Source organism: Pezoporus flaviventris, unplaced genomic scaffold (assembly GCF_033815535.1).
Source record: "Pezoporus flaviventris isolate CSIRO_AGI_PZ_B2104156 unplaced genomic scaffold, CSIRO_AGI_Pfla_v1 ptg000031l, whole genome shotgun sequence".
NCBI classification, from domain to species: Eukaryota; Metazoa; Chordata; class Aves; order Psittaciformes; family Psittacidae; genus Pezoporus; species Pezoporus flaviventris.
In genome coordinates this window covers 21,588,464-21,602,211 of record NW_026892579.1, presented here as the reverse complement: position 1 = coordinate 21,602,211, position 13,748 = coordinate 21,588,464, and the positions used below count along the sequence as shown (strand labels likewise).

The 13,748-nt window shown below is 41.5% G+C and overlaps 1 protein-coding gene across 3 annotated transcripts in view; it reads right to left on the bottom strand.

Moving 5' to 3' along the window:
• The window catches only part of PHIP (pleckstrin homology domain interacting protein), a 110,314-nt gene that overhangs the window by 78,015 nt on the left and 18,551 nt on the right, over window positions 1-13,748 (bottom strand). For all 3 annotated transcript variants that reach the window (XM_061460431.1, XM_061460429.1, XM_061460430.1), the window contains exons 7-9: window positions 12,364-12,524; window positions 813-1,034; window positions 125-225 (exon numbers count right to left, since the gene is read on the bottom strand). In XM_061460431.1, the coding sequence (XP_061316415.1) occupies window positions 125-225; window positions 813-1,034; window positions 12,364-12,524 (484 nt within the window). The remainder of the gene's footprint in view (window positions 1-124; window positions 226-812; window positions 1,035-12,363; window positions 12,525-13,748) is intronic.

Here is a 13,748-nt window from a genome sequence, read left to right as displayed (position 1 = left end):
ATCACACAGTGAACCAGCCAGTGACAAGTTTTGGTTTAATCAATTTTTTTATCTCAAACATTTGTACATTATGCTTAACTACAAAAGGAAAAAAAAAAAAGCAACTAATAAAACAGCAACTAACTTTATTTTAAGGGTGCCAGCATCCCACAGCCAGAAGCATATTGTTCCATCTGCCCCAGTTGAAGACAAGTATCGCTTTGAGCCACTGCACAGTGGAGAGAACTGGCGGAAGAAATAAAAAGAAAAGGTCTCCTGTTAATCTGTTCCAGATGTTTTAAGAAGTTCCTCAAGTCATTGACTTCTGACACAAAACTGTACTTAGGGAAGGTAAATTATAACTCACACCAAAAATAACACGATGCTGCTCAGAGCTAATCTCTTCCTTCAGAATAACCCTTCTGGGTTACTTGCCAAAGCACTCTGGATTCTCCCTCCCCACAACCCATGTTGCACAACAGCACGAAACTCTAAACAGAAACAAACCAAAGTATTCAGCAATGACTGCAGCTCTTACTCAATGTACCTGTACTATGAATCACAGCCTACAAAGGAGCTATACTTCAAAACAGAACTGCCCACATGCGCCATTCAACTTTTTTTGAACAAGAATTATGCTTGGCATTTTTCAAGGGTCAGGCATTTTGACAATAGACACGTGTTATTTCACAATGTATAACATGAAAATTCCTTCTGACTTCATGGCTTTGTTGCCAGGCATGCATTTTTATTACAAAGAACATTGGGTGGTTCCTTTTGCAGTCAAATGATTAATTTTCTTGCTCAGGTGAATTTGCAAAGCAAAAACCTACCTGCAATGATGTTATCGATGCACTGTGGCCCTGCAGAACTGCTAAGGGTGCACAAGTTCGAAGGCACCAAACTCTGATCATTTTATCACAGCTTCCAGCAGCTATCATGGTGTTTTCATAGTTCACTGCCATATCAGATATTTCAGCTGCATGCCCTCTTAAGGTAGCCAATAATCTTCCATCATCTGTTGCCCAGATTTTTACAAGGCAATCATCTGATCCCTAGAAGTAAGGCAGAAATCATTTTAACCACACCATTAGTGATTTTGATGTTACAGTTAACTAACACAATTAACCAAAAAAACAGAACTAGTAGCACACACAGATAAACATTCCCATCCCCCCAGCTTTCAACAGTTTTCCACACTGCATTCAAAACAGAACATGAGATTACATTTTCAATAGTATATACAAAGCATAAAGCATTTATAAATCATAAATCCTGCAGCAAGTTGGATTTACGCTCTTCAGCAAGACACTTTTTGCAAAACTCCAGCCCAAATTGCCAAATTGTGGCAATACACTGAAATGAAAATTTACATTAAATGTGAAAATGAATTGCGAATAGGTGCAGTGTTTGCTTGTTAGCATTATACCCACTTATGTGCCTTACCTTTGTAGCTTTATTTTCATGCCCTACCAGCATTAGTAGTATGCTTACCAAGTAACAGTGAGGTAAAGAGCCTGTTTTAACAGCTATGCCATTATTAAGCTGAAATACCATAAATCTGCGTTGTCTTTCACATTAATGAACATCAAAATGACCAATTTTTGTCAACAAACACTACCTATTCATATTTAACTCCTATATTGCTGATCTTCCCACATCATTGTAACATCTGCTTGGCTGCATACAGCAAAGTCACAACCCTAGTAAGAATTTCAGAACTTAGCCTTTCATTTTTTATTGCATCTGAAAGCGTTTTCGCAGCTCACTCGACACAATGGCATTTGAACACTGCAAAGAGACACTGACAGGAGAATTGCTGTAAACATTTCACTCATTTGCTTAGGTTCAGAAGCAATATAAAGCCTGGAGTTGGGTTTTAACACGTGCATCACTGATCTGCTACTGGACACGGACACGTGCCACAGCAAGCTACAATGTGACACCATCGTAGTATTTCACCTGGGTTTTCCTCTTTTATCTGTGTACAGAAATCCTCTAGGATTTATTCCTTACAGACATCAGAAGGCAAGGCAATACTATCATCCACCTTTTATAAAAAAAGGTATCCAAAGTACAACAGCCACATTTTTAAAAGACTGGCAAGCATTCAGTAAATACAAGCACCTAACAACCAAAAGTCTCATATTTAGAGGCTATTTTCAACATTACAGCTTTTACAAACAGGTAAATTATAGATATTTTCCTTATTTAGTACATTCTTAGACTACATTTATGCAGCTACGGAAATTCCACACTGCCACAGCCCACTTTTGCTACTGTTCTGGGCAGCCCAGTCCCAGAACACCAATACCCAGCTTGGCAGGCTCTCACCAATGCAGCTACTACATGTGGAGTAGAGGCAAACACTCCAAGGCAATGCTTTCAGGAAGGAACCCAGGTACATCCTGAAGCTACTGGAATGCAGAAAAGGATTTAGAAAGCTTTTTCTTCCCTTTTCTAAATAAATACTGACTAGCCTGTTTACATTAATGCTGATGAATAGGCAATTTATTTCCCCTTATTTAACTTTTTATTATTACTATATTTTAAAAGAGTCAGTTCTCTACCTGAAAAAACAGCTACATTTTGCTCCTTAGTTCAGATTCAAAACTACTATTTGGGAGAAGAAGAACAGCATACATGCAGTTACTTAACAATTATATACCCAATTCTCATTTGTAGCAACACCCTGCAAACCAGGCAACTTCCTCAGGCTTACATTCTGTTCAGTGAACAAGAAGTTGTTTCTGGCTCACAAGCAATTATCCACAGCAGTTTCTCTCTTCCTTACTTATACCAATTCAGACAAGACACACATCCCTCAGCACAAGAAGATACAGCTATAGCCCCAGTTTGTGAAACAGTTGAAAGCAAGTTGATTGTATTCAGGTACATTGAGAACACACTTTTTTCTGCAGTTCATAAATACAGGTTACTCTCTACTGGTCTTCAGCATTGGCAAAAAGGCTACTTCGGAGCATTGGTGACATTTTAACCCCACAGAATATCTTGCAGGGGGGCTCCAGACATGTGAAATAAAGGTAGTTTAAAGGTATAGCCCACACTATTTCTACTTATGCATAAAACTTCCACACTGAAATTGTGGTAAACATTTGCCTTATTTAACTGCTAGACTGCTGCAGCGCCAGCCCAGGGAAAATAACCAGACTCTGCAGATTTGAACACTGACAGACAGAACCACTGAGGTGGAAAGGGACCTCTGGAGATCATCTAGCCCAACCCCCTGCTCAAGTATGGTCAGCTAAAGCAGGTCACACAGGACCATGTATCAACCATTTCTATTCTGTTACCTTCTGCACACTTACTGAGGATACCCTCTGTCCCATCACCCAGGTCCTTAAAGAACATGTTAAAACATACTGGCCACAATACCAAACCCTGTGGTACACCCCTAGTGACTGGCCTCCAACTGGACTTTATACTGCTAACCACAACCCTTCAAACCTGGCACTTCACGCTATTTTCAATCTCACTGTACTCCCTTAGCCTGTACTTTATCAGTTTGTCAGTAATGATGCTATGGGAGACAGTGCTGACAGCTTTGCTACAGTCAGGAAAAACCAGCCATCCACTACTACCCCACATCCAACTTAAGTCATTTAATCGTGTAAGGCTATCAAGTTGGACAGGAATAATTTCCTCTTCATAGATCTATGCTGATCATCTTCTTGTTTTGTTTGGTAACGGCTTTCAGGAGGATTTGCTCCATCAGCTTCTTAGGTGATTGACATGAAGATTTATAGTTTCCTAGAATAACCTTCTTGCCCTTCCTGAAGGCAAGAGCGACAGTTGCTCTCTTCCATTCCTCACGAATCTGTTATCATCATGGCCTTTCAAGACTATCAAGAATGGCCTCACAGTGTCACTGGCTAGTTCCCTCAGCTCTCCTGGACCCGTCTCTGTTAATGCAGTTACACGATCCAAGGAAAAAGAAAGTAAGTAATCTATAGGCAAAACTGCACAATAACCAGTGAACCTCTGTTTTACACTAAAAGTCCTAAACCTCAAGCATGCTAGAGCACCCTACTAAACAAGCACCATTTTGGACAGTGCCACAACTGTTTTCTGAGCATTAATCTTCAATTTTTCTATTATCCTTAGGCATTATCATTAAAAAATAAGTAAATAAATAAAAGGATCAGAGAAGCCTAGAAGCAAGTACAATACAAATTCTGTGGTTTTCTCTTTATTTTTTCTAAGCTAGGACTCGTACTCATTAATCACAACTCAGCAACCCAAGTATATATATATTAACCCAATGTCCTGGGTTCAGCAGTAGCAGTCATTTTTCTCCTTCTTGGTAGCTGGTGCAGTGCAGTGTTTTGACTTCTGGCTTGGGAACAGAGCTGATAACAATGATGTTTTGGTTTGGCCAAGGACTTTGTGAACCTCATGCTCTGCTAGGGAAGAGGGGAAGCCAGGAGGAAGCAGAGACAGGACACCTGACCCAAGCTGACCAAAGAGGTATTCCATACCACAGCACATCATGCCCAGGAGGTAAGTGGGAGTTAGGCGGAAGGGCTGGGAGACTGCGGGGGTGGAGAAGCTACGGGTCGGTGTTCGGTGGGGCTGGAGGGGGTGAGTTATCGGTTGGCTGGTGGTGAGGTGATGTATACTCTTCCCTTGTTATTTTCCTTATCATTGTTATTACTGGTGGTAGCAGTAGTGATTTGTGTTATACCTTAGTTACTAAACTGTTCTTATCTCAACTCATGGGAGTTGCATTCTTTTCGATTCTCCTCTCCATCCCTCTGAGAGCAGGGGGAGGAAAAGAAGGTGAGGGGGAGAGAGTGAACAAGTTACCTGACTGGGTTTAAACCACAACAGTTCTTTTTGGTGGCTAACATGGAGCTCAAGGGGTTGAGATAACGACAGATCTGACTGGATTAATAGTCACTCGTCACAATGCTGATTTATTGGCTCTCAGAGTTGTTCTTGTTGATCTCACAGCTTCAGAATGTAGTACCTTACTTAGAGCCGGTATTTGCTGTGATAGTGTTTATCAAGTGTGGGGCTTGGGCTAAGGTTCTTGTCTGACTGTGCTTTATGGCAATGACTTGTAATACGGGCGGGCTCCAGCAGCAGGGCGGGACAGACGTGGCCATGGACTTGTACCTGGCCGTCCGGCTGCTCTTCACCGTCCTGGCCCTCGCCCTCGCCTCCGTCTTCGTGAGGCCGCGGGGAGCCGAGGGGGAGCGGCCCCAGGAGCCGGCGGCTGCTGAAGTGACCCGAGAGAGCAGCCCCAGGGACCAAGCGGCGGCGGGAGCGGGCCGGGAAGCCGTGAGGGGACGGCTGCCGGTGGAGGAGGTCGGGGCGGTCGAGGAGCGGAAGGAAGCGGCTGCCGAGCAGAGGGAGAAGGCGGCGGAGGAGCCGAGCCGCACGACGGCCGAGAGCATTCCCCGGCAGCCGCCCGCCAAGCCCCAGGAGGACGCAGGAGACCACGCAGCATTTCCCAGCAAGGCAGAGGAGGAAGAGCTGGACTCAGGAAAAGAGAAGCTGGTGGTGGGAGAGCCGGCGAGCACAGCAGCTACTCCAGCCCCAGTGACAAGTACAGCAGCATCAACTGAGAGTTCTGAAGGTTTTGAATGGCCTTTGGGTATCCTTGGGACCTGCCTGCTCATTGTGATGGGGATCAGCATGTTGGCACACACACAGACTGTGTTCTACCCACCACCACTTTGTCTGATCTCAGAAGTTAAGCAGAGTCGGTTTTGGGCCTTGTCTGGGGTTAGACGACAATACAGGGGGACCAGGAGATTTTCCCCAAGACTGGACAGTCATGAGTGGCAGGGTGTGTGGGACAGTATGGGCAAGTATCTAGACCCAAGCTAGCCAAAGATGTATTCCATACCACAGCACGTCATGCCCAGGAGGTAACTGGGAGTTACCTGGAAGGGCTGGCAGACTGGGGGGTTGGAGGAGGTATGGGTCAGTGCTTGGTCGGGCTGGGGGGGGCGAGTTATCGGTCAGCGGGTGGTGAGGTGTTGTATTCTCTTCCCTTGTTATTTCCTTTATCATTGTTATTATTGGTGGTAGCAGTAGTGATCTCTGTTATACCTTAGTTACTAAACTGTTCTTATCTCAACCCGTGGGAGTTGCATTCTTTTTGATTCTCCTCTCCATCCCTCCAGGAGTAGGGGGAGGGAAAGAAGGGGGGGGAGTGAGTGAACGAGTTACCTGACTGGGTTTAAACCACGACACCCAATTTACTTGGCGTGAACCTCAAAAGTCCTCCCAAGGTATCAGAACTTGTTCAAACTGTGTCCTTGCAAACTGTCACAAGTGCTTGCAGTCTTTGCTCTTTGCCCCCACCATGTCAGACTGCACAAGTATGAAAACCAAGTGCTCAGTACTCTAGCTTGTTCTCTTTCTCTCTCAAAATCTTAAGCCCTTGAAAAAAAAACATTTCCTTCTAAATCACTGCCCTTGTTTTGATTCAGACTCGCTGAACTAAGGTTCAATAAATGAACCTACTGTGCACTTTATTCTACCTTTATTGCTACTTCCCTTCAGAAACAGGTCTTAATAGGTAGAACTTAGGACCATCCCAAAAAGATGCTCACTTGTACTTAACTTCTACAAGAAAAAAGGAAGATTCAATGACATTTTGAATTACCAGTTGTTGAACTGCATTTAAATGTAGTTGTTAACCTTACTCCTATAGAATATCTTGAAAGAGACATACAATGTTATTTGTTTAAAAAAAAACCAACAAAACCAAACATAACTGATTAGCTCAACCATAGAATTTTTTTGACAACAATATATACACAGGCTAATTTCACTTATAGCTTGATTTATTCACTTGTAAGTTGCTAAGAAGCTAAAGAGAAGGAAAAAGGTTGGTAAACAAGCTCAATAATGCACACTGCCACATCAATTCTAATGAACAAGTTAACACAGGTTTACAACGGAACTAGCAAACTTGCTGTTTAGAGCTTTATAAGCAGTTTAGAGGAAAAATGGGGCCCTTTATCTCTAAACTCTATTTATAAAGCTCTAAGCAGTTTCAGTTTTAATCCCTTTGCTTCTTTAAAAACAAACATAAGAGCACTCTATAAAGCTGTCAGATTTGGATTTTTTTACCCATGCTTACAAAGTTTCTGCAACTCTTCCTATATTCTAGATTCCAATTTGCATTTCTGTATCTAAAGCTTCAGAAAGTTTAAAACTCTTCATGATTATCTGAATAATAGTATCAGCTCATTCTGTTCTACTGTTATCATGATGTTACTAGACTTAACAACATGAAAAAGCTTGTGTATTCTTCTCAAAACTACAGTCACCACCAAAACACCCCAAGAAGCAGAGAAGACAACAACGGTGTGCATGCACATGTGCATGTGTAAAACTGATGCTGACAACAGCTTCACTGCTCAGAAGAGAGACCTGAAAGCAGAAGGGAATGCAGAACCCCAAGCTTCCAAAACACTATAGAAGGTGAAAATAATTCACATGTGGATTTATCTCTTTCTCAAAGCAGTACATGCATGAGAACAGAACCAAGCCATTAACATTAATTGCATCATAGTCCAGAAACCTCAAACCACTGGTCCTGTTTTTCTTGGGGCTGCACAAATTAATTAAAAACTACTCCATCAACAGAACTATACATATTACATCAAACACGCTTCTGCAATTCTCACGTTGTACAGATCAATATCATGAATAAGCTGCTGACTTTAGAGCAAGATTACAGCCTGCAGACATTTTACCAGATGAACAGATTGTTCAAAGCACAGGAAAAAAAGAAATAAAAGAGAGAGAAGTCAACCAATAATCAAAACCCCGCATTATGAGAGCCCTAAAATGCTGCCTGCAGAGCATAACCGATGGGCAACAACCTGCACATAGACAACCTGAATATGTAAAAGGGTCAGCAAGAAAAGAAATGCTAGTTCTGGGACACAATGTCACCTGGAGGGTCCTCAGAGGTCTATTTAATAACAACAAACCAAGGAAAGAACATCAGCATAAAACGAGCCTGTTCCCTACCAGCTGACTATAGTATAGCTACAGAGGAATGTGTGTATGTCTCCACTGCAGAGGAAAATAAAATGACTGTTAGCAAGTCTTAACAAGAAAAAAGAAAAGGGGAAAAAAAAGGGAAGAAGAAAAAACAAGACTTCAAAATAAAGCTGTAAATTCTGTAGCATCTCGGCAAGATAACAATATTATAATCCCATAAATTTATTTGAACTCTATCTGAATTGAATGGGACAATTCACAACTCTTAAAATACTGCTGCAGCTCTACTAGCAAAGGCACTGGCTTACACCACAGCTCAGGTTTCCAAGGTCATATCTGCAACTGCTATGAATTATGTGCCTATTAAAAAGCATTTGTCAAAAGTGAATCCTAGAACAAGTTCAGCACCAAGAGAACTAATGACAGCATTGCTAAGGTATGGAGTAAAACTGGTTCACTTTCCTACTACTACACACACTTGTGGGCTGAAATAAAACTGCCAAGAAACATCCAAATTAATCTTGGGTTGGAAATCTTACACAGGCTATTACACAATGCTGTTTATTATTCCTTAGAAAGAGTAACCTCAGAGGAGACAGGATGATAAAGGTAGGGAAAATGGAGATAGCCGCCCTTTGCAGTCAGAAAGGTAAGCAGTTCGGGAACCAGAAAAGACAATGCTTGTTTCTATTACCCTGTGTGGGTTCTGCAAGTCATGCTTTTCAAGACAGGCAGAACACAAAGTCTCACAAATAATTAGGTTTTCTTCACTGATGGCTGATAGGTCTTTTAGCTGGGTCTTTTCAAGTAAAGATGCTTTAATTATAGTTAATTTTAAAAAAACTAAATTGCCACAGTTTGTGTATTACAAATATTTTTGTATATTCAAAAAAACAAAAGAAAAAAAAGAAAAAAATTGAAAAACTAATGTGTAAAAGGTTGATCTTCAGAAACACCTTGTGAAAACCATACATGAATATAAACAGAAACAACCATTGCATGAGTTTGTGGTGGGCTGACCCTGGTTGGACACCAGGTGCCCACCAAAGTCACTCTATCATCCCCTTCGTCACCTGGACAGGGGAGAGAAAACATAACAAAAGGCTCATGGGTCAAGGTAACGACAGGGAGAGATCGTTCACCAAATCGTAAGAACACTTCCCCCACAACCCTTCCCTTCTTTCTGGGCTTGACTTCACTCCTGATTTTCTCTACCTTCCCCCCAGCAGCACAGGGGCATGGGGAACTGGGGTTGTGGTCAGTTCACCACATGTCGTCTCTGCTACTACTTCCTTCTCAGGAGGAAGAACAGCATGGGGGTGCCCATGGGAGACAGTCCTCCACAAACTTCTCCAATGTGAGTGCTTCCCACAGGCAGCAGTTCTTCATTAACTCATCCAGCATGGGTCCCCCATGAGATCACAGGCCTGCCAGCAAACCTACTCCAGCGTGAGCTCCTCTCTCCACACTGACAAAGGTCCTGCCTGTAGTCTGCTCCAGTGTGGGCTTCCCACAGGGTCACGGCTTCCTTTGGGCATCTCCCTGCCCTGGTGTGGGGTCCTCCATGAGCTGCAGATGGATACCTGCTTCACCATGAACCTCCATAGGCTGCAGAGGACAGCCTGCCTCACCATGGTCTGCACCATGGGCTGCAGGGGAATCTCTGCTCTGGCGCTTGCAGCACCTCCTCCCTTCCTTCTGCAGTGACTCTGGGGTCTGCAGAGCTGATTCTCTTACATATTCTCATTCCTCTCTTCCAACTGCTGTTGACCAGGTTTGCCATCCCCTTTACACAATATGTTACCCCAGAGGCACTACTGCCATCACTGTTGGGCTCAGCCTTGACCAGCAGCAGGTCAGTCCTGGAACCAGCTGGCATTGGCTCCATCAGATACAGAAGAGGCTTATAGCAACTTCTCATGCCACCCTTGTACCCTTACCTTCTCTCCCTGACATAAAAACCCAATACAGACCTACTAGCTAGCAGAACTGCATAATGCCCTGTTTTCATTGCCTTTAGGCAAACTAAGAGCATCATCTTCCTAGCAAACATCTCCCAGAAGAATATGACTCAAAAGTGTGCTGAGATCACTTCATTTTCCTTTTAATTTGAAGCAGAACATAAAAAGAACTTGAATTTTAGAGGCTTTCAATCCTCAGAGGCCAGGAGGAAAAGGAAATGGTTATGATGCATCTTCTAGAACCAATTATAAATCTAAACCAACCTCTCCTCTAGCGCATGCCACACTGAATGCTACGGGTTTAGAGTGAAAAAGCAGAGCGAGAACGATTCCCTGTTGATGCACGCAAATCTACATGCCGGCAACAGACGTGTCTGGAATGAAGTTTGGCGTACTTTTTATTATCAATTCCTATTCCTCCTTATTGCACTAGAGACTTCAGTAACAGTAGTGGTCTAGACTGAAAAGAACTGGCACCATTTCATTACACAGATGCAATTACAAGAAGACAGCTCATGACTGTTTATCCACTGACTACATCACACCAGCTACAGCAACCTGGATTTTAATGGAAAACGGAATCCAACCCATTGGTTTTCTGTTTGCTAACAACCACTTAAACATCTACACAAAAAAACCTGGATCTACCTCAGAATGCAAACGTAAGAAGTTCTGAGGCTCTCCAAAATGAATATTCACCAGCCACCACTGATTTCTATGGACACTTTATTTAAGCACTAGATGTAAGTAATCATGATCTAAACTGGGATTTTTTTTTTCAAGCAATCATACCAGTACACCAGTATATCTGTCAGCAAAGGACTGACAGCAATGATATGGGATTACAGCAGAAGCAATACTGCTCCCCCCATTTTATTTCAGGTTCCTCTACTTTTCTTTTGGAAACAAACTGTTCTTACAGTCAAGAGAATTCTCCCTTCTTAATCACTTTTAAATAAGACTGCAGAAAACAAGGGAATGTGCAACAAAGAATGATCACTGCAGATGCACACCAGAGGAAGTACAGTACATCTATGGAAGAAGATTTAGGTAATTTTTAGAAAAATGAAGAATTGAAGACCTTAATAAGGAGTTTTACGCACTTAAATAAAAAATTGTTTGTGCTTCTTATATTAAAGGTGAACAGGGTAAGCACAGCCAACTTCCACACGTGAAATCTCTAATCCATTCTGCCATGTCACATATAAAATAAAGCTACAACACAGAGCCCTTTTCCTGATAGCTTAACCACACAAACTACAGAACATAAGAATTTAATGCCTATGACTGTTGAGCTTGGCAATGAAAGCTGAAGAAACATGAAACAAGTCTCTGCGATGCCTGAGGTAAAAAGCAAACAGATCCGTTCAAAACACTGCAAGCGTCCCATTTCTGCAACCCCACATCCCTGCACGAAACAAAGCAAAATGTGTGTGGGCAAAAGGGCCAATTATATTAACGACTGCCTTGACAGAATTTGAGAGGTTAAGAGTGCAGTACACAAAGCAGAACTGAACTACACCTCCACCTGCATTGCTGGTGTTATCTGCCATGAGGTTAGAAAGGACAGTCAAACTCCTGGATGCACAAAGGTATCAATTACATCCAGGATTTGTGGGAAGGTAATAAAGGCAGCCAAAGTGTCCCAGACTGGCACGAGGTGTGCGTGTGCATGAGATCTTTGGTTCTACTAAATTAACTGCTTACCAAGATATCCAACTTCCACTGACACATATCTGTTTTTATAATTCCCACTCCTTGGAAAACTTGTAATTTCACAATTTCAGTACTGATTTTAGACATCCTTCCAATATTGCTTTTTGCTGTTGTCAAAAAGTAAAATAGTTAAAACTATTAAGACACTGGTACAAAGTAAAGAAGTTCCTGGATCTCATTGAGACAACTCCTTATGAACCAACATTTGTCAGAACACACCACATGAATTTTTAGCTTTCTAGTTTCCTTCAACACGCTGTATCAAACCTAAGTGCATGACCAAACTGTTAAACTTAATATTCATGCTATTAAATGTAAGAAAAGTTACAGGGAAAAGTCAAAACAACCTTTAATTACATATTGGTTGTCCTTTCTAACTTCCTATCAAATTCTGCAGTGGTGGTCCATCCTTTTGCTTATGTTTTCCTAAAGGAAAGAAAGAATCTACACAGCATAATTCCTTTCTACTGAAAAAAATGAGTTTGCTGATCTGCGTAGTTCAGTCAGAAATCATCTAGCCTTAAGATGTGTGACAAAACTGTTTTAACATGCAAACCAGTATGGTTATTAAAAAGTATATATGATAGCAATAGTAGTAAAGCATATATCTGCTCTTGATATACAATATCAATATATTTAAGTTTTGGAAACAATCATGTAATGCTATCTGTACTTAAAAAAAATTAATCTGCATAAGTAAAGATTTTGTACTTACAGTAAATATTCGCCTGCCAGTCCGATCAAAAGTTACACAGTATACAGAAGATAAGTGGCCTAAAATTCGTTTGTGCATCTTCATATGTTGATAGACTGCAGTTGGAACGAGGCGTTCAAGTCTGTATTTTCCATTTAGTTTTCTTGAAAATAGGGTATCCACTACCAAATGAGGGAAGAAAAAAGAAGAGACAGCATTTATAAAGGGTTCATAAGCTAAAATACATCTCCAGGATGGAAAGCTTGTTTCAACACTGGACCATTTCCCACATGAACAGGTCACTATAGTAATTCTCTCATTTTGCCCTAGTTAAGGGAAAAATATATACAAAGGTAGCCTATGACACAGACTGTCAAAAAAAGTACCAAAATGCAAGACAGAGCATAAAGTTGCAATACATCTTTTAACTGTCAATGCTCAAACTTTATACCTAGAGTGAGAAATTCAGGAGAACTGAGAGAGTTTCCATAGTGGAGTTAAGTAAATTTACGAGCTTCCACACAGCTACTAACTGAATATGACTAAACATTCAAATCTTCTCCAAGACAACCTGATTTTTGATTTCTAAGTAATCAAATATTTATCTACCACTTACAAGTCAATAATTAATACTGCTACCCACTACAGGTAAACAAAACAAAAAAAACACCAAACAAATTTACATACAAAGCTATAAAACTTTACAGAACACTCTGATTTTGTTTAACAGAACCTTATTCAAAGAGTTTAGGATTTACTGTTAAAGTTAAGCGGGTCCAGGAGCAGGAATCTACTTCATTTTAACAAACAAAAATCTTCCATCAAGAACTTCAGTAAGGAAAATAAAGCTCGGTGTTAGTAATTTTAAACTGTTACTCATGCAATGACAAAGCAACAGAGTATAATGCTTATATGCATGGATACATACATAGACATTAGTCAAATAGCTCCCGGTATCATCACCAGACCGCAGAATGGCAATGGCGATTCATTTTATACTCCACAGAATGGTGATAAAGCAGGCGATACAACATTCACTCCCTAGCATCAAACTGTGGAACAGCTACACACCTCTTGCATCACTTGGTTTTAGCCCAGACCAACCAGACACTGGTTCATGAGTCAGAACAGGTCAAACTACATTAAATATGCAAACTGGATTGTAGCTACTCTATAAGGAGCAAAAGCACTTAGTGGTATGGACAACTGCCAAGCCCGTTGGCCTCAGGCCATAAGAAGAGCCCTGAAACATTTTGGTTAACTGCCTGTGCAGCCCAAGGATTCAAGGAAGTTTTCACAGTTCAAGATGCTTTGTGAAGGAGCAGGATCATTAGCTGTGGAAGAGCCATTTTTAGTCAATGTGCCACTATTGCCTTAAGGTTCTACTATACCCTCTTCACTTTCCC